Below are 27,330 nucleotides of genomic sequence, written 5' to 3' on the forward strand. Positions count from 1 at the left end.
TTCATTAGATAACACCAGCATATGAAAACTGAGCTTCCGTAGTTTTTCTTTTTTACTTTTAATCTAAACACATAATATGCTTGCATGCATATATGCACAATTTAAAATTAGCAGTATACCTACTTTTAAGAAATAATAAAACTAATTGCTGTTAGGATTTATTCCAAAAGGAAAGTGATAATGAGAGACATTGATATTGTAACTGTAAGAAAAAAGTTAACTAAAATTAACAAAAAGAATAAAATATATTTAGGAATATCTGATTCCTATGTGGGAAATTAATTTACTAATTAATTTAGCCAGTACTAGGTATCAAAAAATTTTGTTGTCTAGAAAAGGCAGAGTTCTCTTTAAACAGTCAATGTTATGTTGTTATTTTTCCTCAATTTTGGAGTAACTATAGGAATTTTCTAAAATTTTCCATGGGGTTTAGTTTTAATAAAATTTATATTTTTTAAAAAAGTGAGTATGTGTGAGTTTTAGGATACATTCTCTCAACTCCAAAAATTATAGATCTGGACATTTGACCATTTCTTGTCTTAAAGGAGGGACTCATGAACTCTTGCTTTTGTATTCCTTATTTGACTAATATGTTTATGTATTTCCATGCACACAATGTTTACCCTTAAATGGACAAGTATGGAAAGGGTATGAACAATTCAGAGCGATTACATCTGAGGGCAGAGCTCCCTGCTAGGTTAGTATTTATACTGGCTGCGTTAGCCCTCACACGGCTCTACTGAATATATGCATGCACACATAACACACTTAAGTCAAAAAAAAAAAATTTGCTCATTTTGGTTTTCCAAATTAGGAGCATGCATCATCTCAAATCGTGTACCCAATTTAGCATACCAAAGCGCAGTTGAGTTAGTATGACAAACCAGGCTGGTGTTTTTATGAACAGACTCTTCATAATAAGCTGTGTTACCTGGAGGACCTTTTATTGGTGTTTTGGGAGACTCAATATGATCTCTGTGAATAGATTTTGGGCGCTGTTTTTTTTGTTTTGCTATTTGAGGACGGGGTTTAATTACTGTATCCATGTCTTCCATTAGTTTCAGTTGTTTTCGCCTCATATACTCCTGTCTGATAAATTCTCTGCGTGCTCTCTCATCTTCCTTCTTCTGACGCTCTTCCTCAGTTTTACGCCTAAGAAACCAAATGGTTGCATTTCTTATTCTGCACACTAAAGAAACCAGACACTGGGGAGTATGGCTTTGATACAAGAAGAGAGAATTATTACATTTCGGTACCTTGGGAAAAAATGGTTTGACTGCTTTTAAAAAATACGTGTGTAAAAACCAGTGAAGATTTAAGATTAATGTTTCTAGAGAACGTTACTTTAAAATGCCTTTAAAATGTACAAGCGACCAATACTTTGGGAAAGTTAACTTGTAGAAAGCACCAGAAATCAGCATTAATTCAGTTGTCTCCATACGCTGCAAACGTCTGAACAGGCTGTTAAGCACCCCTGAGAAAGCACAGCCCGGCAGCGCACCCTCGGCGCTCAGATCCAGGGCCGGCCCAGCTGTAGCCTTTACCTCGTTTCCTCTTTCTTATGTTCCATCTCTGCTTCCAGCTGCTGTTTCCGAAGCTGAGTCTCCTTCTCCCTCCGCAGTCGCTTCTCCAGCAAAGCTGCCCGTTTCATTGCCATATCATTTTCAGCTTTTTGATCATCCTAAGCATGGATTTCATTGAAAAACGTGAAATGTTGTGGGCAACAATACTCTCATTTTCAATTGTGGTCACATTTATAACTGAAAATACGAACTATCTAGTCATCCTTATTCCATTTTGTTCCAGAAATTATGAAGGAAGAAATGAATCAGGGACGCCTAGGCCTGCATGGCTCCATTGGTTAAGCGTCTGTCTGCCTTCAGCTCAGGTCACTCAGCAGGGAGTCTGCTGTTCCCTCTGACCCTCCCCCCTCTTGTGCTCTCTCTCAAATCTTTTTTTTAAAAAAGTGAATTAAAGTGGTAACAGTTCTATCAACTGCCAAAGGGCACTTAAACTTAATATGTTTTCAAAACCTAGGAAAGAACAACCATAAAAAGGAAAAAAGAAGGGCGGAGGTTTTTTGGACCTTAATAAATAGCTTAAAAGTAAGGAGTTTTCCCTCAATTTTAAAAAATTGCATTCACACTAGGGCATCTGGCTGGCTCAGTCAGAAGAGCACGTGACTCTTGATGTTAGTGTCATGAGTTTGAGCCCCACGCTGGGTGTGGAGATTACTTATTTTTTAAAATTCATTAAAATTGTATTTAAAATACGTGCTCAATAAAGAAAACTCAAGTAAAAGTACCCAAAAATTAGCTACATGGTTATATCCCATAAACGAAACCACTGCTGCATGACAGAGTGGACACGAGGGCGTAGATGTGCCGCCTGTTTCGCCCTGAAGCATTCTCTCCCTTCCGTTCTCCTTTCTTTGCAAGAAACAGAGGTAGCTGGGGTCTCTAAAATTAGTAAACTGTATCTATTCATGTCTACAGTAGCATTCTATTAAAAATTAGTCATTTTACATGGTTAAGAGACAAAACATGACTCACATTCAAATTTCTAAACTTTAAAAGGGGCTAAAGGACAATCACCCTGAGATCAACTTTAAAATAAATTACAAATTTCCAGTATTAAATGACAAAAAGTAAAACTATCGACTGTAATCACTTCGATATTCCTGGGTTCTTATTCCAGTAGAACTGTGGTTTCAATTTAAAATCTTAAATTATAAACTGATGCTGTTGAGTACTGTCTTTTTCCTCTGTGTTCCAAATTGTGGAGCTAGACAGGATTAGAGATGATCTTACTTTAGTTCCTTAATTCAAAAAAGAAACATGAGTAACACACCCACATGTTTCTGATTATTAAAAAAATATTCTTTCCTAAAGGTAATTTGGAAAATACAGGAAAACATAAAGATGAATAAAATGGATAATTAGAAAAATTTTTAATTAAGCTTTTCTTGTTTTTCTAATATCTATGATAAATTTTAAGATCTTGACCATCAAGAGGTGATATTGTTCAATATTTATGTTGGCTGGCTATAGTACGTTATATCTAATATCAAGACTGAGATTAGGAATCATATGTTAGACCTTTATCCAGTGCTTTTAAAGGAGCTATCTGTATGTTATTTTTAAATGTTTCACCTTGCAAGATTATGTCTGGTCAATTTTTTGAAAGTTTTTTTTAAGACTTTTATTTATTTGTCAGAGAGAGAGCACAAGCAGGGGGAGGCAGAGGCAGAGGGAGAAGGAGGCTCCGTGCTGAGCAGGGAGCCCGATGCGGGACTTAATCCCAGGACCCTGAAATCATGACCTGAGCCGAAAGCAGACACTTAACCAACTGAGCCACCCAGGCGTCCCTTAAAAATTTTTTTAACAAAACATTAAGGAAAGATGTTGAAAATTTTAAAAAATCTAAAATATACTTACACACGATGCCAAATTATGTGCTTTTTACAAACTGACAGTCAACTCTTTGAAGAGATCCAAACAGCTCAACGTTTTTTAAAAGGCTTTTATGAAAGCAAGCAAGAGAGGCAGAGGAGCAAAACAGCGCATCTAAACATGTACCGTGACCTTGGTGAAGGAAAGATTTGTTCAGTGTGCTTGGACGTTACTGCAGTCCACCAAGGGGAGCCCCGAAATGTATTTCAGGGTTAGCGGCAGGCTCATAACAAAAGGGACTACTACTGAAAGGCGTGCACATTAACTAAAACCAAACCCATCTACTGATGATGCCCAAAATGACGAAGACTGGTATTACCTTAAAAAAGAATCCACAGCACACTTTCTGGTCATCATCAAATTGTTCCTTATCACTTTCTCCATCGTATTTTTCAACAGCTACATCAGCCTTTTCAGGTGGTTTCAGATCTGAGAGCGAAACTTCAATCAGATTAACATTTTTAGGAGCAGCGGGTGGAAAAACAGGTTTAGGAGGAGGCTCTGCGGGCGGGTTCAGCTGGTCCTCACTTGGTGTCAGTCGGACGGTCTCTGTGATGGGCTGGGACAGGACCTCAGAAACTGTTGACTCAAGAGGCTTGATCTCCTTTTCTTCCGGGTTATGTACGTGCTGCCCTTTGGCTTCCAGTTCCTCCTTTTTAATTTCTTCCTTAGGTTTGGATTCCTTTAACTGAGGCTCTCCATCATCCCCAAAACACACAAATGACCTAGTCTGAATAGGAACTTGACTTGGTGAAAACCTCCGTAACCGAGGAAGACTATCCACAGACCGAGGGGGCGTCAGCGTTCGAGTCAGAGGCGTTATTTTTAATTCATTTGGCCTAGGAGTCCTTTGATTTTTAACAGAAACAGATGTGCTCTTCCTGTTGGAAGACTGCGGGGACGGATGGGTAGGACGGGGGGCATCTGACGAGAAGGGTGCAATGGCTGACGACAGGCCTGCCTGCCTGGAAGGTTTAAAGTCGCGGATCTGTTTTTGTGGAGAGGGCTGCGGAGGTGAGATCACCCAGGACTGTTGCTCCCTCATCTGCATTAACATCTCCTGCTGAAGTGACAAGCGCTGCATTTCTTGTTGTAGAAAATGGAGAGAGGAATTTAACTTTTCAATGGACTTTGTATATTCTAAGATCTCTCCCTCATTTAAAGTCTCCTCCGAGGGGCTCGCCAGGTTCCACTGCTTCTCTGGGTCAACGGGTGTGGTTGGAGACTTCAGCCATTTGGCCTGAGGATTCTCCATGCCTTCCTTCAGATCCGCCAGAGACTTACTCCTCTGTCCGTTAGCCTTTTGTGAATCCTTTTCTTTTGCTCGATCAGTATACACTTTCTCATCTTCTGCACCGGCTGCTTCCTCTCGAAGAGGGGAAATGCCATCCCCTCTCTTTTTCACCACAGTAAGAAATGCTGTCCTTCCCATCTTCTGCCTCTGCTTAGTGAAAGCGGCCTCCATCTTCTTCTTCTGGGCTTCTATAGCGCGCCTCTTTTCTTCCAGTTTCATCCTAAGATGCACCATTTCAGAGGCCAACAGCTGGGTAGTGTCCCGGCCTTGTGGAAGGCCTGCTTCTTCTGGGATTTGTCCCCAAGCAACCACGTGCGGAATATTAAGTTCAGAGCCCTCTGGGGTAGTTTTCTGAGAACTGCTCCCGCTACTTTTCCCATCGGTATGATTCAGTTTCCTGAATTTCTGTTCGGCAAAGCTGGTCATTTTCACCCCAGAACTAGAAGACGCACTGCTGCCTGGTTGAGACTTGGTACTTACAGTACTCGGACAAGGGCTCAAAGCTTCTCTGGGGTTGCTGGTTCGAATATCATAATCCTGAAGAAATTTCGATGCATCGTCCATGTCAGAGTCTAGGCTTACAGTATAATCTCTCAAAGAAGAATCTTCATCCATAGTTTCAGGGATATCTTCTGAAGGAACATGAATTCCAGTGTCTACTTCAGTATTATCAGTTATGGGACTCAAGGCACCTTTTGTATCATTTATGTTATCAGGACTAGACTGATTCAGCTTGATGTTTGAATTTAGGATACTCATTTCCTGGTTATGAAGAAAGAAGCCGTTAGCAATGTGGTCTGGCTGAGAGGTATGGGGAGATTTTTCAGTGTCATGAATTATTTGTAACGCTTCCTCGATGCTTGGTGTCTCGATCTGATTGCCAAACTCATCTAGAAGTACTCTATTTTGTAGAGCTCCATTTGGAAGCTTATAATGAATATTCTCGTTGGAATTTAGTTCATTTGTATTAAGGGGAGTGTAAGATTTGAGGCCACTGTGAGAGTCTATATTAAGTTCTTCTTCAATGCTTTCTGCTTCCTCTTCTCCATTTACTGGCTTAAAGGACAAATTTTTCCTAATATTTTTAGATACACGATTATTGTTCAGAGTAAGTCCTTCATTACTAATAGAACGAGTGATTCCTCGGTTTGGAGTGGATCTGTGTACAGTATTTTCTTTATCAAAAGAAATATCAAACGAAACTCCATGCACTGATGATCTAAAAAACATTTAGAGAAAATGAAAAACCTTAAACATGCCCAGAAAAGAAATGATTTGATACCCTTTAACAATTATTTAAAATTATACTTCCCTTCTTTTCCCATTTCTCATAATCCTGTTGTGCTCAAGGTAAGCGTAGGGCTACTGGACTACCTTTAACTTTAGCCCCTTTGAACTCTCAATCATCTGCCTACATTGCCCTTTTCAAAGTGAGGTACTAACTGCAATTTGGCTACCAACAAAATAGAGAATCAGCATTTCTTTCTCTTTTTTTTAATTACTAAAGTATAGTTGACCATGTTATATTAGTTGCAGCTGTACAATATAGCAATTCAATAAATAGCATTTATTCTCACATTTATAATGTGAATATACTAAAAATAATTCCCTTTGTTTACCTTTTCTCTTTGGGCCATGTCCCTATGAAACCATCAACATAGGACATAGATGAAGACCTTCTAATTCCTCCTTCAAATGTGAAAAAGAAAAAGTCATTGAAAGTATGTAAAAAATTTTAACTTACAGCTTAACAGATTTCAAATATTTCAGGATTCATTAAGAGCACTAAAAAGTAAGTAGGTATATATGGAGAAATAAAGATCATTTTATTAAGAAAAGCAAGCACAGAGAAACAGATCAACATTTTAGTGTATATATAACACTTTTCCAAAAAAAAAAAAAAAAACCTGGCCATTTTTATATACATTTATTCTCAATCATTTCCCAGTTAACCTAGGTTTTTTCAAAAATATTACCTGAAGCTGAAGAATGAGCTTGGGGGCGTGAATATCTAGAAGGCAAATGATGAGTGTGTGTAAATGCAGCTCCTTCCCCGCTGCAAGGTAAAATAAATGTAAAATGTTTTATTATGTTTTAGTTCTTTAATATAAACTTTACACAGAATGGCTGAAATTAGAAACATTACCACCTCTGACTCTCCACCCTAAATTAAACAAACAAAAAAAAAGGAAACACAATATATTGTTTAAACCAAAAATGGCTGTTAAGTATATGTATGTCTATGTATTTTATGTCTTTTAGTCAAAGAGAAATATTTTCATACACACCTCAACATCCTTGTGAGGTAAGATATGGCATATTTTCATTTTACAAACAGAAATACTGAGAAATAGGTAAGTTAAAGTCATCAGCTGGAAATATTTAATCTCTAGAAACTACAGGTATAATAAACCCTTGTAAAAGATCCTGGCCGCCTCCCTGTTCACAGACCTGTGTCTATACATCTCTAACAGTTACATCAAAATTAATATTAATATATATATATATATTTTTAAAGATTTTATTTTATTTATTTGACAGAGATAGAGACAGCCAGCGAGAGAGGGAACACAAGCAGGGGGAGTGGGAGAGGAAGAAGCAGGCTCATAGCAGAGGAGCCTGATGTGGGGCTCGATCCCATAACGCCGGGATCACGCCCTGAGCCGAAGGCAGACGCCTAACCGCTGTGCCACCCAGGCACCCCTAATATTAATATATTGAGCTGCACCTTGAAGACCTCAATGCCTATAAAGATATGAAACTTTCCTATTTCTTAATTCCACCTCATTCGAATTAATGCAGGGGATTAGGTAGTCTATTTCTCAAATTATCATGCCATTTGGGCCAAATTTAATTTTTCTTCAAGTTTCAAGTCTGTTGTAGCCTACCTTATAGTCAAGTGCCAACGTTACACGTCCCCACCCCCAATCAGCTGAGAATCAACTGGGGAACAGGATGTATGTAATGACTTCTGTAGTCCCCCTTCAAATCACATTATCTTTTGGCTATTATAAACTGAGAACATGAACAAGTCGATCAAAAAATTCAAATGAAACAATATTGTATTCTTACTATTTAATGAAAGCTTCATCAGTGAGCTCTTCTAAAAGCAACGATACTTGAAGAACTTGTATGACCTTGTTGTCTCCAAAGCAAATGCTTATCTGCTTCCGTTTGCCTTTACCCCTAAACTGCCCATCACATTCTCTCTCAGAGGACTATCAGGGAATACTCACCTGCCCCGTCATGTTTGTTTCTGTTATCCCTCCCTCTAAAATCACTGCCCCTGTTTGCATTCTCCCTTACATCTATGATAGGAGGCTAATCCTGAAGATACAGAAGTTAGAAATTAAAATATATTCACTCTCTTCTTCTCCAGATAATGGCTAAAGTATTTTAAATTCCTATTAATTGCCTCACTTTCACATTTGCATAGAAAATTTTGATCTGGTCTAACTGCTCAGCAGGTTAGTAGTCAAGTGTGTGGATTAGCTGCTACAAATGTTTTTTGCTCGGCCTGTCTTCTTCCTTTGTTTTCCCCTCATAACTTCATTATTTAGGGGCACTCACATTTGTACATGTGACTGCATTTTTCTCAGGAAGAGTGGAAACTTTTGACTCCTTCCTGAAATGTTCTACAATGAGAAAACTCCAGTGGACCACCTGGAGACTTACAGAAATGAGAGGATTAGTAGGATCCTAGAATGACAGCTATACAGTGTCTCTTCAAGGAAAATAATTTAGACATCCATCTGCTAGGAAAAATGAGTAAGGGCAGCCACTGAGATATCTGAGAAACATAGAGGAGTCTTCCAGAGGGCCTTAAGACATTTTCCAGGGTCAGAAATGTGAACAGTCTCCAAATAAGGTTCCTAGAATTAATAGTTGTGGGATAATCTAGCATTGAGGCAGAAAGTTTCAGAGATTTTAAAGATTTAATAGTACAAGAGTCATAACCTAGAATACTGAATGTTTTCTGAATTTTCAAGGAACGAAATGTCACTATGTAATCAACCCAGGAAAACACCAAGAAAATTAATACGTAGAAAAAAGTTTCCCGTGGGAAAAAATATACAGAAGCTCCTAGATCAGCCATATCCTAACTGAACCTCTTTTTGTAAAATCTCAGGCATATTACAGAATAGAAAACTGAATGGGCGTAGTAAGACAATCCGTAACAGTAAACCAGAGGGTAAGGGAAGGAAAATGCTTTCTTAATCTGTAGGAAGTATTTTACAGACATCAGCCAGTTCAGAGGTAAGAAGCCCTATGAAGGCAGTAAGAGTACTATAAGGGCTCTGTCAAGGTTCCAGTTTCACACCCATTAGCACCCACTTGAGAGAGAAAACTTCTTAAATGTGTGAAGTGGGTGACAGCTCAGTACAAGTTCATAGTTTTATGTTAAGCCAAGAATTCATAAAGTACTTTCAATTGCTTGTTCATCATTTTTAAAAATTTTAATGGATCTGCTTGGATTTCTAAAACACCGCAAAATAAAATTTTAAACTTAAAAAAAAAAACATAAATGAGGGAGTCCATAGTCAATATAAATTTTAGGTTCTAATAAATATACCTAAAAAAATACAGGATCTGCTGAAAAACATTTTTAAACAAACTAATGTGTCTATCATATGTTTGGGCAGAAGTCAGGATTATCCCAATATTAAATTTTTCTTTGCTTTCAATTCAGTTCCTGATATTAAGAACTAAAGCATCAGACATAAAGATTCAGTATTACAAGAAACATTCTATTGTGATCTTTGGTTAGTTACACTAACCAACAAACAAACAGCAGGGGAAACTACCTCAAAGATTAAAGAAAAAAAAAAAATTAAAAAACCCAAACAGGAACTTAAAATTCCCCCCACCTCGAGGCCTATCACTTAGCAGTTCTCAATGACAAACAAGTTCTACAGCAAAAGTTTGGTTTTAAGCTCAGAATGTATTCTCCCACTTCTGAGTGTGATTCATTAAAGCCTGTTTATGAAACATTCCTTTCTGTGTAAATTCAATTACAGTTAAGTTAAAACAAGCTGTGTAATACATACCGTAAGCTAGTTAAAACTTATTTAGTTCAAAGTCCAACAGAAATTTTAAAAACTAACAGAATTTTATTTTGATTTCATTAGCAAATGGAAATGGAAACAGTGAAAATGAGGTCATTCTGGACTCTACCTTGAAGTGAAGTCAGAACTACACGAACTGTCCAAGATGTTTGTTTTGGCCGCATTCAACACAGAAATTGAAGGCATATCGTTCACAGGTTCAGCTACAATAAAAGATAAAAGCCTCAAAATTATGTATTTAGCATATTTCCACCACTATTTCAAGAATTTCCATTTTCCTTTATTGTAGCATAATGAAAATTTTCTTCTTAAATAATTTTCAAGGGTAAAATTTAAAACCCTTCTTGAAGTTCTGGCTTAAAAAATTCACTTGATTAAGGCTAACTGGGGGGAAAGAAGGGAGAAGGCCTAACATAAAATAAATACAGATATTTAAAAAGAAATCCAAGTGTCTAATTTTACTAAAGCTTTCACAGAACTTCAGTTACATATGGTAATTTTTGTTTCTTTATGAAATAGTTGGTATTTTGGTAATCAATTAAGACAGAATTTCACTGGTCAATAATTAACCCCCCACCCCAGAATTTATATTTTTGTAAATAACTCTGGGGAAGACTCCATGTACGTTTTGCCTTTGAGATCTAATGTAATAGCTGTTGAATATTTTGAATAGTGGGCAAAAAAAAAAATCACAGAACACAATGTAAGTGAAAATTCTATATTAATTGTAAAAAACTGTACAAATATTGGTTATGATAATTACTGAAGACACCTGACTTTATTACAGGGCCTTACGGAAGGATCTTAACTTCTTTGTAGGTATTCTTTGATACATTATGTTCAGTAATCAGAATCTGCCCTAAGCAGCTTCGAGATGGAACAGATGAAATACTCTTTATTGCACAGTTCCCAGAACTTTGCCTCAGATGCAGTGGGCACACTGGAAGCAAGCTCATTCTACTCACTACAGTGACATGCCTTTCCCTTGACTACACATTTTTTCCTCCTTCCTGATCTTTTAAATTTTTCTGAGAGGGAGGAGATAGAGAAGAAATAAGGGTAATGGTGAGAAAAATACCAAAATGTGGAGCCAAGGAAAGCAGCTAAGTAGCTGGGATGCACAATAATCGTGTTTTGTGTTTGGCAAGACGGCCACTGGCAGTAGAAGGAACTGGTCCCGTAGTTATGCTGGAAGAGAAGTTCTTTAGTGGAGCTAAACTTACAATTTAGAATCCTTTTTCCCCCAATAGAAATAAACCTCTGGTTTCATAATGGAAGCCAAAGGAAAATTTGTTTTAGAGAAAATGCAGGAAGATTTTTTGTTCTTTATTTCTAGGGGTCTTTACAGTAACCCCTTTATTTTGTATTAGTTTTCTTATTATGTGCAATCAATAGAACATGATATGTAATAATCATAAAACATATGGGGCTTAAAAATATGTATATAAACCTTCTTATGGTTGGTTTAGTGGTAAATTCAAGTTGTAGATTAAAGCCAAGCCATCATTTAAGTGGATTCTGGGTAACAGTAATAAAAACTCAGCATCTAACAGGGAATAAAAGCTAGAGATGGGGGTAAAAGATGCAAAGAGAAGAAAGTAGGCTGAGTTGAAGCTAGAAATTCCACAACATAAGGCTTCAAATTCAGAGCTGTTCTCTCCTACATCATGTCTCACAGAGAATTTAGCAGCTTTAAATATTAAAATATTCAGAATTTATCAAGGCTAATAGCTGTTTTATAACAATAATAGGATTCCCTTGAACATAATAACCAGGGGAGGTTCGATAAACTCTCCATTTTGTTTCCAGGAACACCTACTACCTCCTTGTGGACGAACAACACGAGGCTGCACGAACGAGGGCTTCACAACTTCGAACCACCAGAAGAGCTCTGCCATGAACACCAAATAATTACTCTGTGTAAGAGAGTTAAGGAAAGGAGAAAAATCAGGTAAGACTTGACCAGAAAGTAATGATAAATACAATTTTACTGTTTTACCTATTAAATAGAGGTTTAAGTCATATTCCTTCATCACTGGAGTGTATCTACTCTAGGCTATTAAATCTGGGATAGAATATTAATGCTTCTCGGTAACATTTATAACAGCTATTCAAGACCTCTGTGCTGCTTTTCTCTGTATTTCCAGAATGGTAGTCCAATTTATGTGACAGGCATGGGTACCTCTAACTGTAGAACTCTGAGATAATATATAAGGCACTCTTTGTCCAAAGTCGATACAAACAACTTAAACAGCCTTTGACACTCTGAAGAGTGGCTGTTATTTAAAAAAAAAAAAAAAAAAAAAAGTCTTTCCAGATCCCTAGAAATTTCTCCAAAACTTAATCAGGTATCTATGTGCTTGATGATGCTAAACTCAACAGTAATCCAGGCACTAAATAACAAAAAGACTCTATACTGTTATGGCTAATTACTAATAATTTTGAAATGTACATACAGAAACATTATATAATTTATTATATCAACCTTTGAAAAGTTATAGGTTAACAATGTCATTTGCCTTTTATGATTTATATTTGAAAATGTGAATAAATTTTAAAACAGCTTAAAATTATAAGAAAAGACTGAGGGTCCTCAAAAGCACATTTCTACTATAAGCTTATATTTTAGGATGCATACATCATAAAAGCTATAAACATGAAGAATTACTTTAACTGCAGGCATCTGGTAAGTTTAAAAATTAGCACTATACAAAATGTTTTATAATTACTTAAAATAATACGCCTTTGAATTTGGCATCTAATAAAATTATTATCAAATTAATATTCAATGAGCAAGGTCTTATTTCATATTAAATTTTAGGTTTCAAAATTATCATTGGAAATATGGGTGTTTTCCAATGCCATGCCTTCCTCCTGTTTTGTTTTTTTTAAGATTTATTTATTTATTTTAGAGCAAGCCATGAGTGGGGGAAGGGCAGAGGGAAAGAACCTCAAGCAGACTCCCTGCTGAGCGAGGAGCCTGTCCAGCGGCTCCATCTCACAACCCTGAGATCATGACCTGAGACAAAATCAAGAGCTGGATGCTAAAACGACGGAGCCACCCAGGCGCCCCACTCCTACCTGTTAATTATGAATAATCCTCAAAGCTTTATATACTCTCAGAGTTCATCTACTCTGTTTTCTCATATTTAAGCTGGTGACTTTCAAATATTCATCTTTTACCGGATAGTTCCAGAAGGCTATTGTGTATGTAGAAAGTGAAAGAGAAAAATCAAGAGTAACTCAGGGTTTTGTCTTTAGCAACTGACAGTACCATTTAATGAAATGGAAAAGACTGGGATAAATAGGCAGTGGAAGAAATCCTGAGTTAAGCTTTGAGATATTCATTAGACATTTAAGTGGACTTGTCAGGTAGGTGTTTGAATGTAGGAGTCTGGAATGTTATAGAAGATAAGGCATAATGGTGAACAGAATTTGGTAGGTTTCCTACTTTCAGCATTTGCTTTTAACTGTAAACTCCCAGAATAGTCCAACGTTTATAGACAATACATATATTTTAAGCAGTCGTTATAATTTGTGATTTTTTTTTTTTTAGAAAGGAAATGAGAATGCTCACAATCCCAAAGGCTGTGTGTTGGATCCTACCCCTGCTTACCCTCAGAAACTTTATATTCTTAATTATGTTTCTTTCTCCTATATACTCTTCCCTTCAACTGAATCCTTCCTACTTAGCTTTTATTTATTTATTTACTTATTAAAGATTTCATTTATTTATTTATTTGACAGAGAGAGACAGCCAGCGAGAGAGGAACACAAGCAGGGGGAGTGGGAGAGGAAGAAGCAGGCTCCCAGTGGAGGAGCCTAATGTGGGGCTCGATCCCAGGACTCTGGGATCACATCCTGAGCCGAAGGCAGACGCTTAACCACTGAGCCACCCAGGTGCCCCCTACTTAGCTTTTAAACTGCTCAAATCTCCCATATGAAAAACAGAACGAGGGGCACCTGGGTGGCACAGCGGTTAAGCGTCTGCCTTCAGCTCAGGGCGTGATCCCGGCGTTATGGGATCGAGCCCCACATCAGGCTCCTCTGCTATGAGCCTGCTTCTTCCTCTCCCACTCCCCCTGCTTGTGTTCCTCTCTTGCTGGCTGTCTCTATCTCTGTCGAATAAATAAATAAAAAAATCTTAAAAAAAAAAAAAACAGAATGAAACCTTCACTCAGTAATTCACCATTCTCCAGTTTCTTCCCACTCCCATCTTCTTACCTCTTCATAAACTTCTCTAAGGTAGGCCTATGCTAACAATCTCCTCTCAGTCTTCTGGCTCCCTAATCCACTCCAGTCTGGCATCCAGGCACATCATTCCTCCAATTCAGCACTTGCTCAAGTCACCAAGGACTTACATTTATTGCTAAATCAAACAGATTTTTCAGTCTTCATCTTACTTGAGCTCTCAGCAGCATTTGATACTCCTGATGTCTCCCCTCATTGAAAACTGCCGTCCATGCCCATCAGCTACCAAATGTATTGACTGTACTTACATATGCAGTGGCCTAGAGAGAGTTTTCTCTTGGATATTTCAAAGGCACCTCAAATGTCCGAAATTGAACTAGTGATCTTCCCCACAAATCCGACCTTATTCCAGTTTTACATCACTGAATGGCAGGCATCACTATCCACAGTGTGCACACCGGAAACCTATCCAGTTCATCACCAAAGCCTGCAAATTCTGCATCCTAAGTATTTCTGGAATCCACCCACTTCTTTCCATCTTTTATAATTACTCTGATTGAAACTGTTTCCATTTCTTGTTTAGAACACAATAGCTTTTTATTTGACTAGTATAGGCCAAACAAACTTTTCAAAATGCAACACCCCTCCCCCCACTTCCACTGCTTTTGGGAAACTGACTATGGGCTACAAGAGCGTAGAGGGTACATGATTGTGTCCCTTTTTAATTTCTCCAGTTCATTCAATACCACATTCTCCAGAGTTCCTCATTTTACCCATCAGACTATTAAGTCTAGAAGGACAAAGCTGGTGCTCATCATTATATCTTCAGGTTTTTTTAAATTATTAAGATTTTATTTATTAGAGAGAGAGAGAGCACACAAGCAGGGGCAGTAACAGGCAGAGGGAGAAGCAAGCTGCCCACTGAGCAAGAAGCCCAATGCAGGACTCAATCCCAGGACCCTGGGATCGTGACCTGAGCCAAAGGCAGACACTTAACTAACTGAGCCACCCAGGCGTCATATCCATATATCTTCAGTTTTTAAAACAGTGCCTGGTACATAATAGATGGCCAATACATACTTTTTGAATGAATGTATAAATGAATGAAAAAATGTGTAACAAAAAAGATCAGTTGGCAAAATACCAAACTGCTGACGGGGCAGGGAATGTTTCTGGTAATACGATCATCATGATTTATAATTTTTCTTTATACTTCTCTCCATAGGATATTTTCAAAAGCCAAAGTATAAAATTTTATTTAAAGTATTGGTCCTATGTTCCACTCTACTAGTATAGTTAACTGAAAGCTGTCTATATCTTTTGGAAAAACAGTAACACTCAACTAAAGGGCTCAACTAAATTATCAATTGATACATTAATATTTTAAGGACCCTGTTGTTTGATATCAGTAAACATCAGAGAAATGCAAATCACAACCACAATGAGGTATCACCTCACACCTGTTAGAATGGCTATCATCAAAAATAAGAGAAACAAGTGTTGGCGAGGATGTGGAGAAAAGAGGACCCTTGTACGTTGTTGGTGGGAATATAAACTGGTACAGCCACTATGGAAAATAGTACGCAATTCCTCAAAAAATTAAAAACAGAATTACCACATGGATCTAGCAATTCCACTTTTGAATATTTATATGAAGAAACTAAAAACAGGATTGAAGAGAAATCTGCATTCCTGTGTTCACTGCCGCATTATTCACAATAGCCAAGATACATATGGAAACAGCCCAAGTATCTGTCAATAGATGAATGGACAGACAAGATGTGGTGCATATATACAGTGGAATATTATTCAGCCAGGAGAAAGAAGGAAATCCTGCCATTTGCAACAACACTAATGGACCCTGAGGGCATTATGCTAAGTAAAATAAGTCAGAGAAAGACAAATTCTGTATGATTTCACTTATGTGTGGAATCTAAAAAAGCTGAACTCACAGAAACAGAGGATAGAGTGGTATTTACCAGGGACTGAGAGGCTGAGGAAATGGGGAGATTTTGGTCAAGGGGTAAAAACTTCCAGTTATAAGTAAATAACTGGGAATCTAATGATTATAGTTAACAAGATACTGTATTGTATACTCAAAAGTTGCTGAAAGAGATCACCACAAAAAAGAAATGGTAAATATGTGATATGGTAGAGGTGTCAGCTAATCCCTGGTGGGAATCATTTTGCACACTTTAAACTTATACAATGTTGGATGTCAATTATATCCAATAAAGCTGGAAAAAAATACTTTGGTAAGATACTATGTTTGGCCACAAGATGTCAGCATAGTAAGAGAGAGTTTTCCCAAGTAACCAAAGCTTACAAAGATCATTTCTTTCTGGATTTATGATGATGAAACAGCAATAAATCTGTTACTACATTCCAGGCATGATATCAAATAAATTTCATTTAAAAGCTTTCTTTCCTTTTAGTTAAGACAGTCATGCAACTATATATTAACATTCTTAAACAATATAAACAATACAGAAGAATACAGATATACAGAACATGGAATATAAAGTATGCTTTAACTACTCTCCCCCAAATCCTAATACCTAACACTCAGAAGAAACCACTGTTAACAAGTTTTGTGTTTATCCTTCTAATCAACCTTTTTCTATGCACAGATTTGCATACAAATAGAAAAAAACTGTTTTTAATATATAAATTACATCATGCTATAATGTTTGCTACCTACTTTCTTCACTTAATAACATCTTGGAGAGCTTTCCGGATCAGTAAAAAAATACCTACACCTTCTTCTTTTAAACAGCTCTACTATATTACAAAACATTTCTATTGTGTCCCTCCTGAGATGAATTGTTTCCAACTATTAGTCTTAAAATATTCAGTGGAAGTCAAAGTCGTGGTTCTAGTAATTTAGTAAATAATACAGAAAGTGACCAAAGCCTTTTCTGTAGACACCTGGTTTTTGTTTTAATTCCCTTTACCTCACCTATCTTTCTACCCACCTCCCCTCTGACAACCTACTAGTTTGTTCTCTGTATTTAAGAGCCTGGGTTTTTTTGTTTTTTTGGTCTCTTTGTTCGTTCGATTTGTTTTGTTTCTTAAATTCCACATATGAGTGAAATCATATGGTATTTGTCTTTCTCTGACTGATTTCACTTAGCACTATACCCTCTAGGTCTATCCATGTTGTTACAAATGGCAAGATCTCATTCTTTTTTATGGCTGAGTAATATTTGTGTGTGTGTGTGTGTGTGTGTGTGTGTGTGTGTGTATATATATATACATACACACCCCACATCTTTATCCATTCATCTGTGGATGGACACTTGGCTTGCTTCCATCTCTCGGCTATTGTAAATAATACTACAATAAACATAGGGGTGCATGTATCTTTTCGAATTAGTGTTTTCATTTTCTTTGGGTAAATACCCAGTAGTGGAATTACTGAATTCTATTTTTAATTTTTTTGAGGACCCTCTATACTGTTTTCCACAGTGGCTGCTGCACCAGTTTGCATTTCCACCAACAGTGCAAGAGGGTTCCTTTTTTCGCCACATCCTCACCAACATTTGTTATTTTTCTTTTTGATTCTAGCCATTTTGACAGATGTATCTGTCAGTTATCTATTTTAAATATGCCTGATTTAAGAAAATGTCTTTATATCTAGATCATGCCCAGACTAAGTAGATTTAAACATTAGGGCTATATAATGTTTATTGCAATTCCAAGGTAAGCAACTTAAATAAATGTACTCGATCTTATGTCTCAACGCATTTAATGAAATGAATTCCTTGAGATGACAGAGGTAGTATTTAAGTTTTTTAACAGGCAAGTGCCAAAAAAGGCATGAACAAGATATATATGGAAATAGTTATTTCCTATCTTCCATTTTGATAAAAATGGCAAGGTCGAAGCCTTCAAAATACATCAGTGTTTTTCTTCTGATGTGTCACATAGTGGGGAGTGGGTCCATTTTGGGTCAATAGGAATAGCGGCTTATTTTGGAAAGGCCTTTACCTTTGGCTCTGTCTTCTACCTGTGGTGATCCAGAAATGGGTGAAGGAAAAAGAGATCAGAGAGTAAAAATGTCGAGAACCACAAGGCACTAGTATCATGGTAAGAAGGGTCCATTAGCAGTTTCTATTAAAGTTGACACTGGAACTGTGAGTAGAATGATACAAAGTTGTTCCTCTCGGCCAGACTTAAAAAAAAAATCTATTATAAGATTACCTATTCTTAAAACCCTAAAGCAGAACTGGTAAACTTTAGGCAGGTCTGTAAGAGATATAAAGGAACTTTGTAGCTATGAGCTGCTGGGAATACCGAGGTATGAGGTCACATCACAAAATTCGGGAACAAGCGGCTGCTTTTTAACTTGCAGCTCAGAAGCAGTTACTCGTGACATGTCTCTCTTCACCACTACAAGGTAAGATCCACCAAAGCAGGAGCTTGGTTTTGTTCACTTAGTTATCCCAACCACCCCGAACACGACTAGATGCTCAATAACTACTTCTTGAAAGAATGCAGCAAGCAGTGGCCGACAGCTCACAGGCAGTGTGTGATACTCTGAAGCAAGGGGACAAATTCATGAAATTGAATTCCTTTTTAAAAGGTTCATTTCCAGACTATTTTAACATTTTCCTTCCCCCTTTCTTTCCCTAGGTTTTGTCTCAAGTCCTGGGACCTTAAGATTCCTTCTTCCCATATTCCATGGTCCTGCTGAATGCTGGAAGTGATCAGATCTTCCTTTATTTTCCCAGCATATTATAATAACATCTAAGATTCAGAAACATGTAGTGGCTTATCCTCTATTTTGCTAATTTTAGGATAACAGGTCAGTTTTGTACCACAACTTTTAAATTTAGCTTTGTATTGTAAAAGAAACCTGTAGCTAACAGTGTATTAAAACCTAAAATATGCAGAAAAATAAAACTTTTTTCAAATGCTCTTTTGACTGACATTACAGTTAATTTGTAAGCTTACAGTGACTATGCCATTTATATATCTAGCTTTATTTTTTTTTCAAAAAACTGAAAGCAAAACAAAACAAAATGAAAACACCAAGAATTATTTAATTTACCTTTATGGATGAAGCAGCATACAGCATATCTTCCAGGGTGAAGTGGCAACACTGGTTCAAATATTCTTGGCAAAATTCTTGAATCAGCTGCAGATTATACAGGCTATCAGCCAAAGACATGGTTTCTTTCAAACAAATATCTTCAAACAGGAAAAGAGCAAGGTGATAACTAGGTTAATTTGATAATATACATTTCGCATGCATTTTATAATTAGTGGCTTAGTACAAATACACAATTACATGGACTCTGTTTTACACACAAATACAAATATAGGAGCTGCTACACAGAAAGACTTAGCACTACTTTACTCAACTATCTTCCTCAGGATTATACGTAAAAAAAATTTTTTTTTAAGCCTTCATTACTTATTAAGTACTGTTGTGTCAATACTTGTCACCAAGTATACTTGTCACTGAACACTTACCCTCTAATCTGACAACACCAGGACAGTAAAAATGAATAAGAGCAGCTAAAGCACAGCCATCTGTGCCATCTTTCAACAAATTTTCTACCAATGGAATGCAAGGCAGTTGCTTGAGCAATGTTTGCTCCTTCCTGTAACGAGCCTACGAAAAAAAAAAAGAGAGCAAGATGAAAATAAATAAATACTAAACAACATACAGGGAAAAACCAGCACTGTAGATTCTAATGTACCAGTAATATATGCCAAGAGAAATGAGAACTATTCAGCAACATCCTTCTTTTCTAAATAATACTAGACATTACTTTACCAAAGTAAAATACAGAGCAACAGCATTATCGTTTCAAAGTACTTAATATAAAATTATATTGCCAATTTACATGAAATGACATTTAGGCTAAATATTTAAATATAAAAGCATCACAAATGGCTTCTGAACATTTTGTATCCAAAGCATCAGTTCTGTTCTTTTGCTGATAATAAAATTCATTTATTTTAATGTTGGACTTAATTTAGACTACAAGTTCTCATATGTGAAGAGCAAGAGTACTACTTGAGCATAAAGAATTATGAGTTCTCAAAATTGGGGAGCAGGTATAAGAATACAATACTATTCTTACAGGAAATTTGGCAATAAGAAATATCTCTTTGAGGAACTAGAATATCACCAAACCATTTGCATGTTAAAATAACGTAAATACAATGTCACAACTTAGTGAAATTGAAAAAACCAACCCAACTGAGGTTTCCTCCACTAATAACAGAGCAAATATAAGGATTTCTGCTCCCCCTCAGAAAAACAAAAGAAATCTTTGTTTTTTAAAGTCTGCTTGGTGTGACCAGATACAAATTTATAAGACAGTTCTCTAAAAATGAGACATGCTCTTAAGTCAGATTACCTGGGCTCAAATCCTGGTTCTGCCACTTACTAGCTCTGTGATCTTGGACAAATAACTTAAACTCTCGTTTCTCAGTTTCCCCATCTGTAAAATGGGGGTAATAATAGTACCTACTTGATAGGACCACTGAAGGATTAAGTAAGGCGACGCCCATAAAGTGCTAAGCACGCTGCTGGGCACACAGCAAGCAATAACTAAAGGTTGGTCTGTTATTAGCTGTTAGCTCTCCTAAAGCCAAGAAAATAATGCTGAAGACGTAATGAAAATGCGTACTGAAGTATTTTATTAAAAAATTTGTGATTATATTGGTTACTGATATTTAGATTTTTTAAAGTAATCAAAACTAATTTTTCTTCTAACTCCATCTGAACTGGTTATCTATATTTTATAATTAAAATGTAATTATGAAATAAAATACTTCTGTGGGAATAAAAACAGAAAAATAATTTAATGAAAGAGAACATTTACTATGTGGTGGTGAAATTAAACTTCCTTTAAATGATATCCCTCAGAAAAGTATATGCATTAATGAAGAAAGAAATATTTATTCCTATTTCTCTCTGGCTACCCAGGAACAAGATTCATGGAACATTTTTTCCTCTTGAAGATATTCAGCTTGTTCTTTTTAATCAGTGCACATTAGACATCTGTATTTAATGATATGTTCCAAACTCAAGAGTACCTATATTCAGAAAAAATTACGTTCATGCACTATATAAATTCTTTAATTGATTACTGATTTTAATATCCTTAGAAGCCCTCCTTACTTTGCTGCTAGTAGAGTTTAAAATTCAACCATGAAAAAAGAGCAGAGAAGAGGTGAAGGGAAGGGTGAGAAAGAAGAAATCAACCAGTAGCATCTTCTAGCCTTAAGTTACCCTTCTCCCATTTGGTAAGCCATAGTTCTAGATCCTTACACTTCTTTCTCTGGCCAGCTAAAAACAAAATAGTCTCCCTCTTAGAAATCCTCTACATTGGCTGGCTGGGCTCATTCCCGACCTTCCCAGATCTCTAGGAATAGCCTGTTCTCAGCCTATAATCTGAACTGGACTGATCTGAGTGCCCAGCGTCATGGCACAAAGAACTGAACTGTGATTTGTCCTACTGCTCTCTGCCCAGTAGCACTTCTATACAAGGCGTGCGCGCGCGCACACACACACACACACACACACACACACACACACACACATACATACACACACACAGACCCTTATGAGGCTTTAGCAATAAATGTAGATGGTTTAGAATAGACTATCGGGGATTAATGAGCGGCATGCTAAAACACTTTCCTGAAGATTATATCCTAAAAGATGTATCAGGTAAATCAACTTTTAATCCTGAAGTCATGTACAACTCCCATTTGCAGTTCATGAAAGTTGTCACCTTTTATACTTGATCTTATTATATGGTTTTATAAACTTGCTGTATGGAAACATTCCCTGTTCTTTCTACAGACTGAGAAATCTGGTATTTAAAAGGGGCATCATATTTTCTATCTTCCAAAACTATGGTGTATTTCTAAATTATATATTTATTTGAGTGTATAAAATACTTCTTAAGTGGTCTAACTACCCAGATTTAATCCTTAAAGAACAACCCTTCAGGTCAAATCAGAACCAAATATAGGTTAGGTCCAATACCAGGATGGCCACTAAGAAAATGTCACTTTTTTATCACACAAAAAGTATACCCTACAACTCAGGAAATGATTCCTTAAAAAAGATTTAAAAATACAAGTAATTTACATATGCAATTCATATGTACTTTTCCTAAAGTTATTAAAACTAATAAGAATCTCTATCCATACCTGTTTTTAACCTAGTTACTGACAGTCTGTAAATATCAACAGGACGAACAAAAGAATGCTTATGCTTTAAACTATTTTTAAAGCTTCTAATCCAAATTTTGGCTACATTATTTTTATCTTTTTATTTTATATTATGATCAAATACCTTAAAACTCAATCTCAATGCAGCAACTAACAGAATTATATGAAATGACTATACCAGCAAAACATAAATACCATTCTACAATTACAATTCTGGAGAGCAAATTGAAGTAGCTGGGCAAACTTACTGGAACCAGTTTCCAAAACCATTTGGAAGGAGACTTCAGAGGAAGCAGCGGGGAAAAAAGGGAAAGCAAAAGGTAAAGGGAAAATTCATCAGAATGATTTGTGATTAACAAGTGACAGTAAAGCTCTTGATAGCGGAGTTCCAAGTTTATAGTTCTCATAGTATTTTTTAATGTTAATTAATATTTTCAAATATATAGGATCCTAATGATAAAGACCTCCACCTTCTCCTCCCCTCATCTCCTCTCCCAACACAACAATTCAATTTTTTGCAGATACTCAGGATATTCTGTATACTTTGGCAGTGAAGAATTTTATTTCCAAGTTCTAGAATCACACATCATATTAAAAAATAAATCTGTATCCCAAAAGGGAAGTAGAAAGATTCCAGGGCTGGATTTGCAGTCATTATAATGCTTAGACATTAGTAAACCAAGTCTGATATGGCAGTGTTTCTTTCCAAAGAGAAAGGAAAGACTGTATCAATAAGCGTACGAATAAAGCAAACAGCATTGTAGATTTGAACAAGATAATCATTTCTTTCAACTATATGAAGAATTTCTTTTACTTAATGGGGTATTTGGTAATTCTTACTAAGATTTTTACCGAGTCTCTAAAGCATGTAGCTACTTACATAAAGAGAATATAAGTGCTATTAATTCTACTATCTAGAGGTATCCCAAAGACAATAACTTTACTTCTTTAAAATGATGAATAAACTCATAATTTCAGTTAATATGAATTAATAATTTGTGATTATCTTTGTATTTCCTAGCACTATTTGTAACAGCCCCGAATGAACGAACCAAACTAAATGCGGTCTGAGTTAAAATTCATACTCAACTTTTATGTAGAAAGTTTATTCTATAGGGGTGCCTGGCTGGCTCAGTAAGTAGACTGTGTAACTCTTGATCTTGGGGTTGTGAGTTCAAGCCCCAGGTTGGGTGTAGAGATTACTTTAAAATCTTTCTTAAAAAAGTTTTTCTTACAAAAAATTAACTAAAAATAAGATTATTTGGAAAATAATATAAATAAGGTATTTCCAAGAACTTCAAGAATCAGAAAAATACCAACTTTCCATAAAGAGATAACCTGTCCAATAAGTTTTCCTTATTGCATCAGGAAGAATAACCTTCATAATTTTGTTGTGTGTATTTTAATTTCTCATTTAACCAGAAGTTTTGGGCAGCTGCAGTTATGATAACCATAGAAAGTACAAAAACAGGAGCAAGGGAAGCCACTGAGAATGTGTCAGGATCCCAGTGTATAATAGAAATTTCAAAAACAGGGGTTTTCTTGTTTTTGAGACTAGAAAAATTCATTATACACAAACTGATAACAAGAAATTTATTGTGAACTATTAAAACAGGAGATATGCAAAGGAGTCTCTTATGGTTCTCTATATCTATACCTCTATGTATCTTGGAAAATATTCAATAGGACTTTTTACTAATTCAGATGCTCTGGCCTTCCTCCCACCTCTCCGCTGACCTATTTTAGTGATAGCAATCCTATTTGACGAAAAAGGAAAATGATATAGATTGCCTAGTTGAAGGAAATAGGACTAAAAAAAGTAAATATACTAAAAGAACAAATACATATCTATGCTATTCATGCTTATAAACTCATGCTTCCATAAGCTCAAATATATAGCAAAAGCTCCGTGCTGAAGGATACCTGTATTTCTGAAGAGAACAGCAACTCCCCTCTCCTTTAAAGTTTCAGAGAACAACTAGGCAAACTGCAACCTCAAATCCTGTTTTAAGATGTAATTATGAGACCAAAATGTTTTTACAAGGCCACAGATGACTGGCGGAAATTTTTTTATTAAGTCCTTACTGATGACAAAGACCACCCTGGGCAGTTCAGATTTTCTGGAATAATTCTAATTTCTAGTATTGCTTTCTACTGTCTTCATCACACATGTCTGACTCATCCTAAATTTTGGTTAGTTGTTTTAGGTCTTGCCATTAATACTCCCCGAACAGTTCTATGTCTTCCTCTGGGTATCCACAATCACTCTGGGATTTGGGATAATTCCTGAACTTCTTCTAGGTGCTCTCAAGACACTCTGGGAGGATGCTGGTTTGACCTGGTGTTTACTGGAGACCTCACGAAGTTAGAATTCTTTAAGGAGTTAATCATAGTGTGACCTGTCACTTCATAACCCATTAGACTTAAGAATCTCTTAACTGCTGTAGGTCCTGAATTGCTGATAGGAATGTAAAATGGTACAAACTCCTTTGAAGAAGATTTTGGCACTAGCTACTGAAACTATATAGGCATTTACCCTCCAATCTAGCAATCCAATTTCTATGGAATTTACCCTGAAAATTCAAGAATACAAAAGGATATTATTCTTTGTAGCATTATTTGTAATTGCAAGATAGTGGAAATTACTTAAATGCCCACGGGAAAGTGGTTGAAGAAACTATGGTATATACACAACAGAGTACTATGCGCTACGAAAAAGAATGAGGACGATATCTAGGGACTATGTGGAGTTATTTCCAGGATATACAAAAACAAAAACTGTGAAAGATTAACTATATTTTGTTAAAGGAGAAAAAACAAACGTGAGTGTTTGTTTACTTCTATAAAAACAAAAACAAGAAGGATAAACCAACAAGTTACCTACAAGGGTTGGCGGGGAGTGAAGGACAGGAAAGAGGTAGAAGAGATAAGGGGAGGGACTGATTCCTCTCTGAGTATAACTTTTGCGTAGTTTTGACTTTTGGAATTATATTAATGTTTTACATATTCAAAAGATGAAATTAAATCAACAAGGATGGAGCAAAAAAGCCCACAAAAACTAAATGAAAACAGAAACCAATAAAATCAAATACATTTCAAAGGAATAAGAGAACTACAATGAAATGGTGGTGGGGGACCCAAGTAATTTTAGAACACAGCATTTTGACCATATATTATCAACCTGAAGAAAAAGGAATTATATTATATCTATATGAGATGATGGACGTTAACTAAACTTATGGTGGTAATCATTTCACGGTATGTGTTAAGTCAAATAATTATGTTGTACACCTTAAACTTATTCGGTTCTGTATGTCAACTATATCTCAATAAAACTAGAACATAAAAGCATTAAAAGGGTAAAACAAAAAAAATTAAAAAGAAAAAGGACTGCAAACAAATCTTAAACTCCTTAGTAGGTTTCTTTTTCATATTGGTATACACATAGCAACTCTGAAACTATCTTATAGTATTGTAGGATTGGGCAAGTAAGTACAGTTACAACCCCTGAACAATACAGGCTTGAACCGCGCAGGTCATTTACACGTAGGGTTTTTGTTTTTTTTTTTAATATAAATACAGATAAATATAGGGTTTTTTTTTATAGTCTTGGAAACATATTTTCTCTTCCTTATGACTTTCTTAATACCATTTTCTCTAGCTTTACTGTAAGAATACAGTATAAAATACATATAACATACAAAATACATGTTAATTAACTATTTATGTTATTGGTAAGGCTTCCAGTCAACAGTAAGTTATTAGTAGTTAAGTTTCTGGGGAGTCGAAAGTTATAACCAGATTTCCAGCTGCATGGGTGGTTAGCACCCTAATCACCACATTGTTCAAGGGTCAACTGTAAATATCAGTGTCCTCTCAAATTACTTATTATAAAAGTAAAAATAATAACCATGAAGTTAAGAAACCAAACAATATCTTAACCAACTGATCAAAATTAACATCACCTAGTTGGGGCAAATGGATATCATGTGCCTCCGGATATATACTGTGAGAAGGACACAATTCTAGTCTAAAAAGCACAACCTTAATTTAATTGTAAGTAAATACCAGAAAAAAACAAATTAAGGGATTAAAATGACCTGTATTCTTTTAAAATGTCAAGGTCATGAGCAAAAAAGAAAAGCTAAGGAACTATTCCAGTTTAAAGAAGACTAGAGATATGAAACTAAATATATCACATGATCTTGGATTGGATCTTGTACTGAAAAAAAATATTACAATGTACAATTGAGTACAACTGGGACAAGTGACAAAACTGAAATACAGGCTATAAGACTGATCGAAGAATTATGCTGACATTAAGTCACCTGTACTTTGGTTATACAAATAAACAGCTTTGTTCTTAGGAAATACACATTTAAGTTAAGGGGTAAAGGGATATGGTATATGCAACCCTCTTTCAAATGTTTCAGAAACATTTACATACATATGTGTTTGTGTGTGATATATATATCTGTGTATATACATACACACACACACACACACACACAAACAGAAAGTAAATGTGGCAAAATGTTAAACTGATGAATCTGGGTAAGAAGTATACAGGGCTCTTTTTCTATCTTGAAATTTTTTTATAAGTCTAAAGTATTTCAAAATAAATATTCTTAAAAAGCCTTATTAAGTCTATACCAATCCAAATCCTTGTAGAGTCTGTGTCCAAATGCATAAGATCTATAGAGCTGTTAATGAAATCTAATTTTTACAGCCCTCTTAAGCAAAGATGAAAATCACAGTACTAGGACATCTAATATTTAAGTCTCTCCAGGGCAAGTCATCTTTATAAAATATTGCTTGGAGAAAAAAAAATCATGGCACCATCTCTGAACTTTAAAAATGTTTAAAATGCCAAGTTCCTCATACTAAATGAGTTGATAATACAAAAGGGGCATATTCTGGATTGGGAAGTTACTTTACCAGTAAGGGTGAGTAAATGACTACGGAAGAGAAAAGGTATATTGGCAATAGGTATAAAGAAAGAAATGAATCTGCACTGACCACAAAAGTCCACAGAAGAATAAACTGTAATTACAGAACAGAATCTTAGGGGTAGAATTCTTTTAAAATGATCTAATCTAGGCAGGTCAAGTCTTCACAATTATTT

At 36.0% G+C, this 27,330-nt stretch overlaps 1 protein-coding gene and 1 long non-coding RNA gene across 9 annotated transcripts in view; one reads left to right on the plus strand and one right to left on the minus strand.

Annotated features, from left to right (window-relative positions):
- Positions 1 to 18,916, plus strand: part of LOC148110654 (uncharacterized) — a 19,890-nt gene extending 974 nt beyond the window's left edge. The window contains exons 2-3 of the long non-coding RNA XR_015722337.1: positions 11,622 to 11,763; positions 18,639 to 18,916. This is a non-coding gene — a long non-coding RNA (uncharacterized LOC148110654). The remainder of the gene's footprint in view (positions 1 to 11,621; positions 11,764 to 18,638) is intronic.
- CAMSAP2 (calmodulin regulated spectrin associated protein family member 2) overlaps positions 1 to 27,330 on the minus strand; it is a 111,375-nt gene that overhangs the window by 6,367 nt on the left and 77,678 nt on the right. For 2 of the 8 annotated variants that reach the window (XM_087857404.1, XM_087857397.1), the window contains exons 5-14: positions 22,454 to 22,486; positions 19,482 to 19,623; positions 19,057 to 19,196; positions 11,635 to 11,728; positions 9,922 to 10,015; positions 6,723 to 6,802; positions 6,366 to 6,435; positions 3,772 to 5,965; positions 1,545 to 1,681; positions 932 to 1,152 (exon numbers count right to left, since the gene is read on the minus strand). In XM_087857404.1, the coding sequence (XP_087713530.1) occupies positions 932 to 1,152; positions 1,545 to 1,681; positions 3,772 to 5,965; positions 6,366 to 6,435; positions 6,723 to 6,802; positions 9,922 to 10,015; positions 11,635 to 11,728; positions 19,057 to 19,196; positions 19,482 to 19,623; positions 22,454 to 22,486 (3,205 nt within the window). Of the gene's footprint in view, positions 1 to 931; positions 1,153 to 1,544; positions 1,682 to 3,771; positions 5,966 to 6,365; positions 6,436 to 6,722; positions 6,803 to 9,921; positions 10,016 to 11,631; positions 11,729 to 19,056; positions 19,197 to 19,481; positions 19,624 to 22,453; positions 22,487 to 27,330 lie in introns of all 8 variants that reach the window. The other 6 variants (XM_087857399.1, XM_087857392.1, XM_045787711.2 and 3 more) reach the window with 4 other exon arrangements.

This window comes from Ursus americanus, chromosome 2 (genome assembly GCF_024610735.1).
Source record: "Ursus americanus isolate L20-20 chromosome 2, mUrsAme1.1.p, whole genome shotgun sequence".
NCBI classification, from domain to species: Eukaryota; Metazoa; Chordata; class Mammalia; order Carnivora; family Ursidae; genus Ursus; species Ursus americanus.